General features: G+C 31.2%; 1 protein-coding gene across 14 annotated transcripts in view; it reads left to right on the top strand.

The window, feature by feature from the left end:
• Positions 1-19269, top strand: part of LOC143043418 (uncharacterized) — an 83160-nt gene that overhangs the window by 36693 nt on the left and 27198 nt on the right. For 13 of the 14 annotated variants that reach the window (XM_076215733.1, XM_076215743.1, XM_076215745.1 and 10 more), the window contains 7 exons: positions 265-296; positions 700-766; positions 2342-2468; positions 3251-3292; positions 8041-8212; positions 10642-10794; positions 14205-14285. In XM_076215733.1, the coding sequence (XP_076071848.1) occupies positions 265-296; positions 700-766; positions 2342-2468; positions 3251-3292; positions 8041-8212; positions 10642-10794; positions 14205-14285 (674 nt within the window). The remainder of the gene's footprint in view (positions 1-264; positions 297-699; positions 767-2341; positions 2469-3250; positions 3293-8040; positions 8213-10641; positions 10795-14204; positions 14286-19269) is intronic. The other variant, XM_076215749.1, reaches the window with a different exon arrangement.

Below are 19269 nucleotides of genomic sequence, written 5' to 3' on the forward strand. Positions count from 1 at the left end.
GATGGTGTCTGGACTAAAATACACATGAAACGAACCTATATATTATCTACCCCATGCTCTGTAAACTGTTTATTTTCGACTTCTGATAGTTTGGATAAATGTTTTACATTGTTATAAATCAACTATGAGAATTTGAGTCAAATCGGTGACCATGTATTTGACAGCTAGTGCCCCTTTAAAGAAAAAGATGATATTATAAGGAAATGTTTTAAAATTGTATTATCAACTCAAACTACATTTTAGTGTAATTTAATTTCTTTTCAGAACTTGGTGATTCTTTGTTACTTGGACCACAGGTAAAACAAATTATGCATTCTGTTTGTCATTGAGATATGTGATTCTTGATAATCATTTCGAAAATATTTACAAATTAAACTGTTCAGTGTTCTAACATATTGCACTACATGCTATGCAGAGGTTGAACACTTCTTGTCTGATTATTTCTAGACAATATGAAGGCCAACTTTTACTTTAGTGCAATATCATCAGACATTGTGATTTTTTTCAGGACTTTCAAATGGCAAAATTAGGAAAATTATAACTTAGTTATGAATAAATTGATATTGTAGTTAAACTTCAGTCAATGAGAACAAAAGAACTTAAAAGTTGTTTGTAATGATAGTGTTTTGCTTTTGTTTTTCTTCAATTTTCTTGCAAGTAGTTTTTATAAACTTGTATATATTTATCATGTATTTTCAGACTCTTGGTAAAATTGTTTCATTGCCACAACCATTTGTTGCTCTTGTTGCTATGGATTCTGTCCCAGGTAAGATCAAATAATTTTAGTTTTGATTGTTTTTTTCAATCAGTTCCTGAATTGATTTTTGTCGAGCCTTCGACTTTAGTCGAAAAAGCGAGACTAAGCCATCCTACATTCCGTCGTCGTCGGTGTCGTCGTCGGCGGCGTCCACAAATATTCACTCTGTGGTTAAAGTTTTTGAAATTTTAATAACTTTCTTAAACTATACTGGATTTCTACCAAACTTGGACAGAAGCTTGTTTATGATCATAAGATAGTATCCAGATGTAAATTTCGTAAAAATAAAATTCCATTTTTTCCATATTTTACTTATAAATGGACTTAGTTTTTTCTGCGGGAAACTAACATTCACTCTGTGGTTAAAGTTTTTAAAGTTTTAATAACTTTCTTAAACTATCCTTGGTTTGTACCAAACTTGGACAGAAGCTTGTTTATGATCATAAGATAGTATCCAGAAGTAAATTTTGTAAAAAAATAAATCCATTTTTTCCGTATTTTACTTTTAAATGGACTTAGTTTTTCTGCGAGGAAACATTACATTCACTCTGTGGTTAAAGTTTTTAAAATTTTAATAACTTTCTTAAACTATCCTTGGTTTGTACCAAACTTGGACAGAAACTTATTTATGATCATAAGATAGTATCCAGAAGTAAATTTTGTAAAAAGATAACTCCATTTTTTTCTGTATTTTACTTTTAAATGGACTTAGATTTTCTTCCAGCTAACATTACATACAGTCTGCAGTTAAAGTTTTCAAAACATTTATTAGATTCATTAACTATCCTAAATTTTTACCAAACTTGGACAGAAGCTTCTTACAATCATAAGATAGTATCAAGAGGAATATTTTTATTGATTTTTCTCCTCATTTTTGTTGAGCCTGCGATTTACAGCAAAAGTAGGCGAGACACTGGGTTCCGCGGAACCCTTACAAATTTTGTTATTATCAATGTTCATATTTTTTCGAAATTATAGGTTTACTCTGATTTAGATAGTGGTTTGTAAGTTGTTACTTGAGTAAATGATATTTTCCAATGAGTCTTTGTGCTCAATATTGAAATAAAACCTATTGGATCTGACATGTAACATTCCTCAGTATGAATAAAGGAAAACTTGGGTATGTATTGTAGCTGAACAACACAAAAATACAAAGAATACCATCTTTAACCATAGAGAATCTTTGCACCATTCACTAGTTGTGTTGTAATCAAGTTTATCTTAGATCATTTGATATCATTGCCAGTCAAGTTTTCAAAAATCTGGGGAATGTATAAAAAATATTTCACTCCTGTGTATTTTCTTATTCCAACCTTCCAATGATGTATCACATGTAGGGATCATAGCATGAAGCCATGAACTATATTCTGAAAAAAGTAAAATCACAAAAATACTGAACTTTGAGGAAAATTCAAAACGGAAAGTCCCTAATCAAATGGCAAAATCAAATGTTAAAACACATCAAAGGAATGGACAGAATTAATAAATTCTTGGCGCTCATACCATATCTTCCTATATCTGTTATATAACTTATCCATGCCACATGTTTCATTGATCTTTCTCATTGTGAATTTATCCATTTAGCTGCCAATGGTGCTATGCAGAGTAAACTAAAGAGTAGTGAGGACCATTATACTTATGTTAACATGGACCAGTTACTATGGGACCACAATATGCACTTTTGGAAACCCAAAGGAGCTATTGGTGACAGGTAATAATTTTACAGAAACATTTGTTAATGTGGTCTCCTAATTAGACTAGAATATTTGTTTTTGGAATAGGTTTTGTAGTGTGGTTTGTTTTTTTGGTTCAATGCCATTATATAAAATGATATAGATTTACAAATAATGAATGTTACTGTGGCATAGATATTTAGATATCATGAACATTGCTGGGATATATATCTTCATATATATTCAGATGTCCTGGGTTTTTTTTTTTTTAGTTGAGTGTTAGATCATTACTGAAAATTAATGATAGTGGTTCAATGATATATCTCTACTATATTATTATCTTGAAGTCTACAGCATTGATCAATAGCATTTCTGTGAACTTGGTATTTGGTTTTCAGTAACCTTCAGGAATAAAGTGATGTATTTCAATAGTTTTCCCCTCTTACAGTACAATTTGGTCAGCATGACCAATATTTCACATTTAAATAATTGATAAAGTTTTGGGCTTAATAATATTTCTTTAAAATCATTAAAAGTAAATCTTTGGTTTACATATACAGCTGTTGTCAGTAATTCAGTAAAGTTGTGTTAAAAATTTTCCCTTATATTATATTCTCATAAATTTTACAGCTTATATTACATTCAGTGTGAAGTTAACAGGTAATGAAAAATTTGTGAAAATGATTTCCCCTAACATATATTTGAGTTTGAACCTTCCCTATGGTTGAATTTATGCCCCTCCTCCTGAAATGTATCATCCTACCATACAATTGCTAGTTCTATAAACAGCTAGCTAAACCTAACTGGATTTGTGTTTCAGTATACTGTTGGAGTATTTAACCAACTGTAGATCATCATCAAGGTATTCTCATGTTACTATGTTGTATACCAGTAGTTAGTTCATTTTAAAGAATCCTTTATAATATATAGCATGATCATACTGGTTGTTGCACAAACCTTTTTAATTAGAAGTTTTATAATTCCATTTAGTGTTTCAGCTGTACATTGACTTCTAAGAACATGTATTAGTATGCATGTTTTGCTTTTTCCTGTATTTTTTGTACTATTATCATGCAATTATAGCACAATACTTTTAACCTATTCATTGATCATTTGGTATTTTATTATTATCATTGATAACTTATTTTAAAATTGTTTTTTACTTAAAGTCTGTAAGGTATATAAAGTCACTGATCTTGGTAATTATAACTTTCCTTATTTGTTGAATATCATTTTGTGCAGCAGTTGGTGTCTACACTGTAAAACCTTCCTAATTCAGTATGGTTTCTTCAAATATAAATCTACCTATATCCTGAATAAAAGGAACAGATTCTTGTATCTTTCAGCTTTTTTAGCTCACCTGGCCTAAAAGGCCAAGTGAGCTTTTCTCATCACTTGGCGTCCGGCGTCCGGTGTCGTCCGTCGTCCGTCGTCGTCCGTCGTCGTCGTTAACTTTTACAAAAATCTTCTCCTCTGAAACTACTGGGCCAAACTAAACCAAACTTGGCCACAATCATCATTAGGGTATCTAGTTTAAAAAATGTGTCCCGTGACCCGGCCAACCATCCAAGATGGCCGCCATGGCTAAAAATAGAACATAGGGGTAAAATGCAGTTTTTGGCTTATAACTCAAAAACCAAAGCATTTAGAGCAAATCTGACGGGGTAAAATTGTTAAACAGGTTAAGATCTATCTGCCCTGAAATTTTCAGATGAATCAGATAACCCGTTGTTGGGTTGCTGCCCCTGAATAAGTAATTTTAAGGAAATTTTGCTTTTTTTGGTTATTATCTTTAATATTATTATAGATAGAGATAAACAGTAAACAGCAATAATGTTCAGCAAAGTAAGATTTACAAATAAGTCAACATGACTGAAATGGTCAGTTGACCCCTTTAGGAGTTATTGCCCTTTATAGTCAATTTTTAACCATTTTTCGTAAATCTTAGTAATATTTTACAAAAATCTTCTCCTCTGAAACTACTGGGCCAAATTAATCCAAACTTGGCCACAATCATCTTTTGGGTAAGTAGTTTGAAAAATGTGTCTGGTGACCTGGCCATCAATCCAAGATGGCCGCCATGGCTAAAAATAGAACATGGGGTAAAATGCAGTTTTTGACTTATAACTCAAAACCCAAAGCATTTAGAGCAAATCTGACATGGGGTAAAATTGTTTATCAGTTCAAGATCTATCTGCCCTGAAATTTTCAGATGAATCAGACAACCCGTTGTTGGGTTGCTTGCCCTGAATTAGTAATTTTAAGGAAATTTTGCTCCTTTTTGGTTATTATCTTGAATATTATTATAGATAGAGATAAACTATAAACAGCAATAATGTTCACCAAAGTAAGATTTACAAATAAGTCAACATGACTGAAATGGTCAGTTGACCCCTTTAGGAGATATTGCCCTTTATAGTCAATTTTTAACCATTTTTCGTAAATTTTAGTAATCTTTTACAAAAATCTTCTCCTCTGAAACTACTTGGCCAAATTAATCCAAACTTGGCCACAATCATCTTTTGGGTTAGTAGTTTGAAAAATGTGTCCGGTGACCCGGCCATCTAACCAAAATGGCCACCATGGCTAAAAATAGAACATGGGGTAAAATGCAGTTTTTGGCTTATAACTCAAAACCCAAAGCATTTAGAGCAAATCTGACATGGGATAAAATTGTTTATCAGGTCAACATTTATCTGCTCTGAAATTTTTAGATGAATCGGACAACCCGTTGTTGGGTTGCTGACCCTGAATTGTTAGTTTTAAGGAAATTTTGCTGTTTTTGGTCATTATCTTGAATATTATTATTGATAGAGATAAACTGTAAACAACAATAATGTTCAGCAAAGTAAGATTTACAAATAAGACAACATGACCGAAATGGTCAATTGACCCCCTTAGGAGTTATTGTTCTTTATAGTCAATTTTTAACAATTTTCATAAAATTTGTAAATTTTTACTAACATTTTCCACTGAAACTAATGGGCCAAGTTCATTATAGATAGAGATAATTTTAAGCAGCAAGAATGTTCAGTAAAGTAAGATGTACAAACACATCACCATCACCAAAACACAATTTTGTCATGAATCCATCTGCTTCCTTTAATATTCACATAGACCAAGGTGAGCGACACAGGCTCTTTAGAGCCTCTAGTTTATGATTACATAGTTAATCATTATCAATTATAATGCATCAAATATATGTGCACATTTAAAGGATTCTTGTTTCCTGTATATATAATCCCTGTAGATAATTACCTCCCTTAGATTAAATACTGTAACCACTATACTATTTTAATATACATGATAACATTTTTTTTTAATCATGGGGCCACCTCAGTAGTGATTTTTATGCCTCATTTATGGGCATTATGTGCGACCTTTGGTTTGCCCGTCTGTCCTGCTTCCTGTTAAAGGTTTTGGTCAAGGTAGATTTTGATGAAGTTGAAGTCCAATCAACTTTTGAAACTTAGTACACATGTTCTCTATGGTATTATATTTCTGATTTTAAAGCCAAATTAGAGTTTTGATCCCAAATTCATTTTTAACTTTTATGTTCAGCTTGAAATAAGAATTTTTCTAAATACTTATTATTGCTTGATTGATAAACGAGTTTTTGTTAAATTTTTTGAGTTGCATAAACATTCAGAATATTTTATTACAGTATACTTTATTGCTGTTTTAAATAAAATTTCTGTTTATGATCACATAAGTCTACTGACAGTTAGAGCCCATGTATCATATAGCTGTTTTGTAAGGTATTGTTATGATGTCTTTATTGTTAAGTATAAATATTGTTGATTTTGTCAGTGTTCTTATTATGCTTTATATCCTTTTTAATTGGTGACAGTAAATTTAGAATTGTATGTGTGTTCTACTTAAATGCAAATGATATTAATATGCATTCAGTAAAATATTTCCAGCAAAAATTAAACTTTTATTATAGATTTTTTATTGTCACAATTTTTACTTAAATTAATAAGGATGAAATATAATTTTATATAATTTTTTAAAACTTTTTGTAGTTTGAATTGAAGTTTTTTGAAAAATATGATAAAAAGTGCATATCACCATGCTTGTTTTTAAGCTTTTTACATTGCAAAATGCTCATGTATTTTTAGTTTAGGATTATACATGAATGTGCTTCGCCAAAGAAAACTAAATGATTATTTATCTGAGTTATCTCCCATATCTAGGAATTCTTGAACTTTTTTTAATGAATAAGATAAAATTCTTCGATTGTATAACACAATGAGTATTTTGAGATAGAATCAGCTGTATTTAGTCATTTCAAATGAAAAAGTCTCTTAAATGATTAACTGTTTTATTGCATAAAAATTTACTAATTTCAATGAAAATCTGAACAAATCATTAGCAGTTAGCACACTACTCCTATGCTATTTTACCTAACTATTTTAGTAAGTTCTGAATTTACAGCTGTATACTGTAATTACACTGTTGTTGATTGTATCCTCTATATAATGGTGTTACTTATTATGTTTTATCCCCTCTATACTGGTATATCCTCCATATAATGGTGTAGCCTCTTTTTCATTTAATTGTGTTTTCGTGTTGTTTTTGAAATATGCTGTTATATATCTGATGACAGTAGTCCCAACAACAAAGCTCTTTTCAGGGGAAATATTCTTTACATTTATTTGACAGAACAGTTTGCCTTTATTTGTTAAATGTCTGTTGTAATAATGTTGTCTTATGTGAAGGAACTCCATTTGTTTTTACTTCCTTTTGTTTATTAGTCCAAACAATTATTAACAAATTGATGTATGTCAGCTATGTCAGTAAATGGTTGTTTAAGGTGGTACCTAACACTTTCACTAAAATTAATTTGGCTCATTTAATTTTGATAAAATTTTGACAAGGTATTTACTTTGACCCTTTAACAAAAATATAAAAATTTCAAAAATTTTGAACCAACCGTTTTGTCAGAAAAATTACACTGGTTATATAGCAGTTTGATAAACACTATAAATTTTGATCATTGAGAAGCTTAAGATTCCCTTCACAACACAATGTAATTAAAATGTTTAGCTGATTTTATAGAGTTATCTCCCTGTAGTGTTAGGTACCACCTTAATATGAGAAGCCAAGAATGTACATACACATCAGTAGAATACATATTTAACTTAAGCCCCTTTCTGTCATACATACAAATCATTTGTCTAGACAGATTATTTGTTCCTGATACACATTTTGAAGTATCTTTGTCTTATAGTTTAAACTCATTTCATTTAGAACAAATAACATAATATATTCTTTAGTTCTGATATAGCACAATTAACATCTATATATTATATTCTGTATTTAAGTTAAATGATATGAAGAATAAGATGTGTATTTATAATGAAATACTCTTACTACAGACAGATCAAATATCTCTTAAAATACTCTTTTTAACTGTCACTTACAACAGTGCAGCATTGCTGTTATTTCAAGGTGTATAAATGTAAGATGTGTATTTTATAAGAAAGGCTATTTTAATATGTGTGCTATAATGTTTAACACTTTTTCACAACGTTTTCTAGTAGAATTTTATTAAGCTATGCTCCTTGATTGTAGAAAGTCATTGATTTTTCATTTTACTGTTTTAAGGTTAACTATACACACAGTTGAAGATTTACAAAAGGAGTTAGAAAGAAAAGCCAACATGGCAGACAGACAGTTGAGACCTAATTCCCCTGATTGGCAGGCGAGTCATGGCACAGAACCTCTTATTTACTCCCCTAGACATCCTACTCCTTCATCAGCACCACCTAAACCAAAGGTAAGTTTACACAATCAAGTGTCATACACACACAAATACCTTGATTTATCACTTCAGTTTAACTCATTATGTTGGCAATCAAAAAATCTTCTTCATGAAAAATGAGAAGCACAAATATTATAATGTAAATTTATTCACTTTTTCCTGTATTCTCTTATTCCATTAAAATGTATGTGGGACAGTAGGAAGGGACTTTCAAAATATCCCTACAACCAAGAACCATTTTAGATAATTTTGCATAATGGTAATAGATGCATACTGATAAAGACCCATGACCCACATTCAATAAATAAACTTCCCTTCCTACCCTCCCACATACATTTTAATGGAATATGCCTTATTTGGTAAGCAATTGTCATGAGTGAAGTAAATTCCATCATGAAATTCCTTACAACATGCATATTACTGAAGTTTTGTGAGAAAAGTCTTCAGTTCAAAAGGTCTTCTGTAGAAAATTAAGAGCCATAAACAAATGTACTTATACAATGTTAAAAGGTAGCATACAATAGGAAATATCCTGATTCAAGATAATTTGCTTGTCATAATTAGAAAAAAACGGTTTTGATGTAAAAATGCTGAAATCTTTCATTCTTTATAAATAACTTTCAATATACCAGATGTACTAGAGTAAAGTTATAACATTTTGCATAATTGTAATTGAAAGCTTAGTGGTTAGGCAAACTTTATATTGATTTTGATATAAATAGTTGATTATGGGTATACTGCCTGACAGACTTTTTCAACATTATTTTATGGTAAGTATTCTGTGTAATATTGAGGCCAGATTCAAGTTATTTTTAGAAGGCTATGTTTTGTTTGAATTCTGACCATGCTGACTGGTTCTGTATGTGATGCAAATGGAAGTCAGATGTCAGCTGTCATTTAATCACATTTTATATATTTCATGTAGTCAAATGTTGGCTATTTAGTTTTGCTGAGTTTGTTATTTATAAAGCTAGAGTAGACAATTGCATACAAATTGTGAATGTTTCCATCCCTTAATAGCCTTAGATTGAATACTTTAGTATATAGGCTAAGGTAATCTTGTTGATTTTGTGTATGGTATTTTGCAGAAGTAGGTATTTGTGTATGGTATTTTGCAGAAGTAGGTATTTGTGTATGGTATTTTGCAGAAGTAGGTATTTGCCGGTGCCAAATCACAAATTATAATATGAGCTGCATCTGATAGAAATTGACCTTATGCAAATCAGCACCAATACATCTGTTGACCAATTTTGGTTTCGAAAAAAAATTCAACTGAAAGTCTGGGACTGTTTGCAAATTGAATTGTTAATTGAATGCTACAAAACGGACCAACCTTTTATTTCATTTTTTTTTTTATATATATGTATACGACTGTTCAAAAGCAATCAGAGTCTTATACATTTACATATTTACGTACACATGCATTAGATTTCTATCCAACTCAGCTCATATTATTTATCAATTAATTAGATTGGGTAGGAACCAGCTGAAAATTGTAAATTTACATAAGGGAGGCTGACATTATGAATACAAGTGCCAAATTTATTGATACTAGATATCTTCACAAAAAAGTCTTCTCTGTCAATTCGTTTTAATTCTGAAGCATACCCATAGCCAAAAATGCTTTGCGTTCACATTTGAAGCGGAAAGAATACTTATGTTGTCAAACAGTTCAGTTGCCAAAGAAGAGAACAATGTTTTTGATAAATTTTAATTAAAGACATCCAAAGCAACCATTCCACTTTAAATGAAATAATTTTATTATTTTGCATTAAAAAAGAACATTTAACAAGCTACAGATTGTGAAAATTGGGACACATTTTGTACAGATAACACAGAAAAACACCATTATGTAAATTTATGGTAAACTTATAGATACAATGTTTAAATAATTCATGAGAAGATAGCTGTCATGCAGTACTTTCATGATATTAAAAGAAAAATGGTTACCATATGTTTTTCCTGCCTTAAACATAAAATGGAAAAATTCTTTATAGATTCCTTAAATTGTGCAATTTCTGAGTTACCTCCCCTTAATACAGTAAGTTAAAACTTTTAGACAAAGAAAAAATATTGTACCTTTGTAAGCATATAATTTTTTAAAAGATAAAATCATATATATGAAAATTAATGGCTAAAAAAAACGACTAGTACATTGCATTCTTGCATCAAAGTTGTTGACTTCCAAGAAAGCCAAGACACCCATACCACCTTTATTGGAATACTTTGATTATTTTGCATTAAAATGTACTGAATTCATAAGCTCAGCCATGTAAAACTAATTTTGAGCAATTATCAGTAATAGTGGGTAAAATTTGCCCACACCAAAATCCTTAATTGACAGGTACCCGGTATATGTATAACTAAATGCATATATATAGATAGTTTTACTGCATATTAGATACATGAGGCTCTTTCATTTGCTAGTTATTTATTATTTTCAGTCAAATCAGGGCACTCCAAGGCCAATGTCATCATTATTAAAAGAAAAACTAGATCTAAAATTAGATATGAGTAGGAGAACAGAGTCAGCTGCTGGTTACTTGGAAGCCAGACAAAGCAGTGAGAATATAGCTAAACCTTCATCACCACCAACGGTATGTGTCTGTAACAATAACCACTATCAATGATATATATCAGTTTGACAACTGTTTGAAGCCCTGCTCCCTAGTTCATGGTTCAGTGACTTTGAATTAATTAGCAATTTTTTAAGTTTTCTACTTAAGTCAGTTTGATAGGTACTACTTCTGAAGTTGTTATAGATCAATGATATTTTTTATAATGTTGCATTCCTATCAGTACATAACAGTCTGATGACGGTTTCAGGTTTTTTTTTTTTTGTTTTTTTTTAAATGTTTGATTTTGATGCTAGGGGGAGGGTGGTCAATTGTTTTCCCTTAAGATTTAAGAAATTATCATTTTTCCAACCAAAAAAATTGGGGGTCACAATTTATTTCGCTGGTCTTTGTAAATAGTCTGAAACCATATTTACTATGATCTACTATGTATCGTGTAAAACACAGTGTATTGCACAACAGCAAGAAATCTTTGATTGAATATAAATTGAAATCATATAACCAATTTCAAGTTCTCTGACTACATTTATTCTGTGTCAGAAACCTATAAAGTGTCAATTATTTAATTGCAATCCAAATTCAGACCTGTATGAAGCTTTAATGTTTTGTCCATTTTTGCCCCTGGATCTGAGTACACAGTTATCGTCCTTTGATTTTGTTGTCCACGAATATAGTCCTTAGTGCGGACAGTGTGTTACTTTGTAGCCGATCCATCATCCAAGATGGCCACCAGCGGGGGACTTAGTTTAACATAGGACCCTATGGGAAATGCATACAAATGACTTCTTTTAGAGAACCACTTAATGTAATGAAAGTAAACATAGCATGAATGTTACTTATGAGGTGCTGACCAAGTGTTGTTACTTTGTAGCCGATCCGTCATCCAAGATGGCCGCCAACAGGAGACTTAGTTTATCATAGGACCCTATGGAAAATACATACAAATTTCTTCTTTTAGAGAACCACTGAATTGAATGAAACCAAACATGTTTGTTCCTTTCCTTTTGAGGTGCTGGCCAAGTGTTGTTACTTTGTAGCCAAATTTTATCTTTTTTTATATAATTTCAAAAACCCAAGAAAAGTCAGGTGAGCGATACAGGCTCTTGAGAGCCTCTAGTTTTATACCCCTTCCAAATTTATTTCTCCATGTTTTATGCCTCATATAGCAAGTAGGGGGGTGAAATGACACTGTAAAAAAATTTGGATCATAAATATTAATGTAAAGTAGTGATTAGGTCCAGCTGAAAAAGGTAAAAAATTAGCACTTCGGAAGCTGTCAAAAGATTTAAAGACCCCCTTAACATAAAATTGTCCATATTTTGAGTTAGAGCTGATGAAGTTTTCTTTAATTTTGATATAATTTGTCTCAAAAGTAGTATAACTGTGTACTCGGACCAGGGTTTGACCTCTGGGGTCGTATCCAGCTGTGCTTAGTTTTTGGGACAAAATCCCTCACTTATCACCATGTAGTGATTAAGTATCTTCCTCATGACACAATGTTCCAACATTGTAACTAAAAAAAAGGTCCAAGCTTCCTCATTTTTTAGGTCGCAGACGTATAAAGGTTGCTGTGGTATTTGTTTCATTCAGTCACCTACACTTTTACTCCTTGGCCTCTTGAGAAATCTTGAATTTCATGAGAGGTCATATCTTGATTTACCTGTACACAGCAATCAAGAGTTGTTTCCCTTACACTGGCTTAACATCGCTATGAAATCAGTCATCTGGCAAGTTTTTTTTGGATTTTCCGCAAATTTTAGCGACTTCAACCTTCATATCAGTGTTTAGAGTTCCATTTGGAAATGTTTTTTAAAAGCTCTGGTTTAATTATCATTCCAGGGGTAATTATTTGTAGATTCTTAGGTAGTGGTAAACCGTGATTTAAATGTTCAATGAATTAAAATTTCCTATAGGTTTGATTGCAGAATTTGTTTAAACAAATAAACCAATTAACCGGAAACAAATATTTCCTTGTTGAATGGAGAAATGGTATCCACAAAAATAAAGCAATCCCCAGTAGTCATCACATAACATAATAAGGCATAGAATTAGCTGGTTAATACTTTTTTTTGTGGAAGTTGTTGCCTTAGGTGATATAACTTGCTTGAAAATGTCAGTTTGTCCCACTATTTATGGCTCCGCAACGAAGTTGTTGGTGCCATATAGTTTTATCCTTGTCCATCGTTCTGTCATTCCGTCATTCTGTCATTCCGTCATGCCGTCATTCCGCATCAAACCATTATACAGAGTTTTTTTCTAAACGCCTTCAGATATTGGACTGATTTTATGTATGTGAGTTAACCATGATGAGTTACAGATCAAGTTCAAGTTTAATTTGGCTCTGCTACATTTTGCAGAAATTACGGGCTTTGGACTTTGATAAATTGTTGAAAATCACAGTTATACAGACTTTTTTTCTAAACGCTTTCAGATATTGGGCTGAATTTTGGTATGTGAGTTACCTACAATGAGTTACAGATCAAGTTTAAGTTTTGTTCCCCTCTGCTAATTTTTGCCGAAATTTCTGGTTTTTGACTTTGATAAATTGTTGAAAATCACAGTTATACGGCATTTTTTTCTAAACGCTTTCAGATATTGGGCTGATTTACGGTATGTGAGTTACCCACTATTAGTTACAGATTAAGTTTAAGTTTCGTTTTGCTCAGCTAATTTTAGCCAAAATTAAGGGTTTAGGACTTTGAAAATTGTTGAAAATCACAGTTATACAGATTTTTTTTCTTAACACCTTCAAATTTTAAGCTGATTTTTTATATGTGGGACTACCATCATGTGTGTGTCCACATGTGTTAACTAAATTGCAGATTTTTCAACTTTTTGAGACGGGGCCATTCATGTTGTTTTGACATCTAGTTTTTAACTGTGGCAATTGAACACAAAACAAAATGCGTAAAAATATAAGTTTTTCAAGAAAAAAAAACTACTTTAATGATTGTTTGGCCTTATAGTTGTTGAAACTTATCATTATTGATTGAATAGTTGTTGCTTGCTTGTAGTAGAAAGCATTTCTTGTACCGTTTATATTCAAGACGGAAAAACTATTAACAATACATACAGTAAGTAGGATTGGCCAGATTGGATGGCAGAGATAGGGGCTGAAAATTTTGACTGCCATTAGTAACCAATAATATGTTGGATAGGGACATAATTTGGGCATTGAAACAGGTCACATACAGACCTCTCAAAAAATTGTTGCAAGAGTCGTTGATGTGCAGAGATCATGACACTCTGTGTACATGAGTCATCAGATTTAACATCCCTTTTCTGACCAGACTTTGCTGTGAATTTGATACATCCAGCATAGTGAAATGTATGCCTTACTTTATCAAGGGTTTTAGTTTTTATACCCTAGATACCCTTGGCCTTTAAATCTACTTTCAATGAAATATGTATTGTTTTGTTAATATTTGTAGAGTATATCAGGAGAGACAGATGGTCCTGGTGAATGTTACCATTGTGCTCTAGAGGCAGCAAGGACAAATGAAGAAAAGGAGGTATGTCAGATTTAAACCTGTGGCTGTGCAGCTGAAGGTGAAAGCAGGTCTAGTAAATGCTCAACTCTGTTCGTCTCTCCTTCAGTCCTTCTATCAATTAGACAGTTGGTTTCTATGAAAAGGAAAGATTTGATATGTGGTTTTCAGCTTTGCAATGTTGAGATGTAATATAAGTATGAATTTGACAATGGCCATGTATCCACTTCCTGTTTGTCAATACTCATTGTACTAGGAGAATTTTTGTCAAAGTTTTCTCTGCTCCTATTGAAGGGAATGAGTTGATATTTGGTCTACAGATTGAAAATATTGAGTTTTAGTGAGTAAGCAATTTTAACATATGCCATTTAGCCACTTCCTGTTTGCTGATAGTTTGAAATTCTACAATACTTAATGTACAAGGAAAACTTCATGCAAGTTTTTTTGACATCATTATGCTCCAGTATACATATACCCCTCAGTGCTTACAAGCACTTTGATTACCTTATTTAAGGTCTTAATTGAACCTGTTGCACAAGGTTTTTGATGAGATTAGAAAACAGAATACACACAACACCTTTAGATATCTAATTATTGTACCATAAAGGATATCAATAATGTACATGTTAAATCAGGTGTGATATTACCTTTTACCTCATTTCGTCATACTTAATTATTTCCCAGCATCAGTAATTAAACTTGTAAGTTTGTATAATTAGACCATTTTTCTCTCACCTGTGAACATTGTGAAAGGGAGACTTAGTGATTTAACTTTCTAGTTTTCAGTTTGTGGTTATTGAAGATTTTTAGACATCAACAACTTTTGTCAAACCTTCATGGAAGTTTAGGAATCTTGCATATAAGCTTTTTCCTGATTAAAAGACAATAACCAGAGCAAAGTTCTGAAAATATCTTATTTCATACATTTATTTCCTAAATTTACTGATAATAGTTTATTTTTTGTATTGAACATGGTGAAAGTCTGAGATCTTTTTTATATACACCAATTAAAGAAATTTGGACATACTTCTTCATAATCAATAAAAAAAAAAAAACAACCTGAAGATTTTTTGTTTATCTTTCCATATTTTAGTCCTTTAAATAAAATTTTAATCTCTTATGAAATTTTGATCAGGTTATGCTGACAAAAAATGTAAGAAATGTGTTCTTGTCATTTTCAATTTTATGTTAATCATTATACCCCTGCTTTTAAAAAGTTGGGGTATACTGTTTTACCTCTGTCAGTCGATCCGTCAGTCCATTCATCCATTCGTCAGTCCGTCCGTCCCATGAATATTTTTCTTTACATTTTTCTCAGGTACTACACTACAAGGATTTCTAAAATTATGTTTCAGAGTTTATATTAGTCAGCTATACCGTGTGATGCTTTTCAGATTCATCACTCAAGAACTTCCTTTTTGGGGGGGGGGGGGGGGGGGGGGGCGGGCGCTATTGAGGGCTTCTTTTATTGGACAATTTACAATGGATTGGCAATATGTTTGTCCAAATTTTCCTGAGTGAATCTTTGCCAAGTGTATAAAACCATAGCAACTGTAGAATCAAAGATAAATTTAGTACAGTAAATCGTTTCAATTTTTCACACAAAAAATGATATAAAAAAAAAATGACCAGAACTAGTTTTGTATGGAGGTTAGCATTAACAAACTTACGAGGTTGATCTGTAAAAATAAATTATTTGGCTGTAGGTCTTGCATTGTCAACATACCATTAAGTGAAAAAAGAATGTCATATTTATTCAACATAATAAACTTTTAAAAAGATATTTTAGAAATGCCAGAAAATTAATATAGTATAATTGTTGTACTTGCTACGGTTTAATATACATGTATCATGATTTTGTTTAGCAACTTTGAATATCTTTTAAATTTTAAAATATAATATACAACTTCAAATATTTTATGTTTTCTTTAATGAGTTAATTATTACAAATAAAAAAAATACAACCAAAACATTCCTTTTTAACTTTAAATGTTCATTTGGAAGTTAAGGTAAATATTCTTTACATCAATAACACATACTTAAACCATTTAAGGTGATATAATTGTCATTATTGGGAGAGAAAGCTTTTATAGAATGAATCGTTCCATAAATATTTTATGTGTATTTTAGAAGGCCTTAATTGCCATACTGAAGAAAACCTTAATCTCACCTATTATAGACATAGATATTTAAATGTCTACACGAAATCAACGTTTGTTGACATTAATTTCACCTTAATTTTAATGATAGTTTTGGATTATATAGAGAGGTGTTTGACTTTGTCAAACTTTCATGCATTAATTCTTAGTCCAAATAAAAGTTCCATACATGGCAGTGTTGTCATGTTTTCGTTAGTCTTTTGTATAGTATAAACAGAGATAACTATGGGATAACATTAAATAAATGACTTTATTGGGACCTGTCTGTGGTTTGTCATTACCAAATTCCCCTTGTTTGGGAAACTAGTGTGTTTGTATAGATTGAAGACATTGATCCATATGTTTAAGTGATAGAGATTTTGGTGGGATTGAAATTTAGGATAAAAACGTTGTATGGTTTAATTTCTTGGCCTATTTGATTCTTCATTTGTATCTTGTTTTCAGGGTTAAATAAATGATTTACACAAGCAATATGAATGGGAACTATTAGAGTAAGGTGTACAAATGAATCTTGGAAATTCGGACATATTCCAAAATAATAAAGTCAAGTCATGCAAATATCATAAATCACTTGTTTTGGTCAAATTTTAGAATTATATGCAAACAAGAATGTGTCCCCAGTACACGGATGCCCAACTTACACTATCATTTTCTGCGTTCAGTGGACGTGAAATTGGGGTAAAAACTCTAATTTGGCATTACAATTAGAAAGATCATATCATAGGGAACATGTGTACAAAGTTTCAAGTTGATTGGACTTCAACTTCATCAAAAACTACTTTGACCAAAATCTTTAACCTGAGGCTGGACAGACAGACGGACGAATGGACAGACACAGTCAGATCAGAAAACATAATGCCCTTCTACTATTATAGGTGGGGCATAATAAAAATCAGTTCTAAATGACCTATAACCAAAAAACTAGGTTTAGGGATCCATAGAAGAACATAACATATTATGACTAAAGTTGGTCTGTGTGACCTACATGTTTTACTTTCTTGGCATGTTTTATGGATAAGTAATTTAATGCTTGTTTTATGTCCAAATTCAAAAGAATTGGTGTTATTTTATCTTCTAATTTCATTTAAATTGGATGTTAACCTTTTTAATAACTATAAAATTCTGAACAAATATAAAATATGTTAAATCAATGTAAAGAATGACTCAAAATGGTGTAACTCTCAGAATTCGCTAGTTAAGTTTAAAGGTATTAATCCCTTTCCACTTTGGGTGTGCGAGTGCTGCCTTGTCGGGGCATTAACCTGCTCTTTTTCTAAATCTGAAAGGGTGTCTTTTACCTGCAAGAGATATGGCTCACTCTTAACAAGGGTCAGTCATTTATATTCTCTGTCTGACGGACTATCATCGCTAGTTACCAAACTGTTAAAAAGAAATAGGGTTAAGAAGGAAAGTTTTATATAAATTTCTAGGTCAAATTTTAACGGATTTTTCTTGAAATTAGTTTGGAAGCAATAGAAAGTTCTGATTCCAGATCAGGTGACAGAGTTTAAAATTGGTTATTATTCAATGAAGAAGGATTTATGAAACACTTTCAAAAGAACATACAGAAACATAATTTATGGAACAGTATTTCATATGATGAATTTCAAAAAGTATTGTATTAGCTTGAAAAAAAAACAGTGACAAAGGAGTGAAAAGGAATATTGTCAACTATTGTTATAATGCAAGAATAAAGTTAATATAAAATAACAGTATATTGAATTTATTTTAGATTTCTAGATATATTGTATTTAATTAAAGCTTTTAATGATTTTCCAGCTTGAATTAAGCCGTAATTGCATATTGGTATAGTTTCATGTTTCAATTCGTTCATATATATTGGTTTTAAAATGGTTTTCTGTAAGATGAAAGCTTTCAGAAATCAATACATTTTTATAGCTTATTCATTAGTAGAATGTCATTATTTTATTATAGAATTTAAGTTTTATGGACATTATAGCTAATGACTTTTGAGATGTCACATTTGAAATGGATAGTAGGTATATGGCTATTTACTGGGATAATTAAAGTTCAAGAGAGTTGTTTCAGGCCCTGACCACTATTTTTGAACCAATTTGCTTTAGAATTTTGTAAAGCCTAGGAGAAAGTCCCTGATCTTTTTGCAGACCAGTTTGAAGGAAATTAGAGGGATTTAATGGGATAGATGTACATTTATAACCATTTTGTCCATCCATTCAAAAGTTGTATTCATATTTTTATGTCTTCAAATTTTAAGAACAATTTTTAATCCTAATGATTTGCAGAAGAGAAGATTTGTAAAATGTAAAGTGGCATGTTTTGTTTTGTTTTTTGTTTGTTTTTTTTGGGTTTGTTGTTTGGTTTTTTTTTGGGGGGGGGGAAGGGGGGCTGAATAGATGAATTGGTGTCATAGTTGATGTTTTTTGTCCATTTTAGTTATTTCAATGATATTGTTAAGCAATATATGTAAAACTTCGGCCTCTGATAGGGTTCACACAAAAGGTCTTAGAGTAAACACAATAATACAATGTATATGACATGCGTAAGAGTTTTATTTGACAGTTAAATAAAGAGAATATCACTTAGCTAATGAAGATCTATAAAATGGTATTAAAATGCTATACACTTCAGCAATAGAGCTTTAATACCTTAATCTGGTGTAACTTCTAGTCAAAATCAATATTTTATTGATATACCTAACATATTTATTGTTATTTGATAGTCCACTGCTTGTTTTTATACTCAAATATCTGCATTGTAACAATACATAATATAATCATTTTATTTGAAAAAAAAACCCTGAAAATATGAAAATTCCATATTTATATGAGAATGGTAAATTATGACTTGATTAGTTTAAACAATTTTTT

Source organism: Mytilus galloprovincialis, chromosome 1 (assembly GCF_965363235.1).
Source record: "Mytilus galloprovincialis chromosome 1, xbMytGall1.hap1.1, whole genome shotgun sequence".
Taxonomy (NCBI): domain Eukaryota; kingdom Metazoa; phylum Mollusca; class Bivalvia; order Mytilida; family Mytilidae; genus Mytilus; species Mytilus galloprovincialis.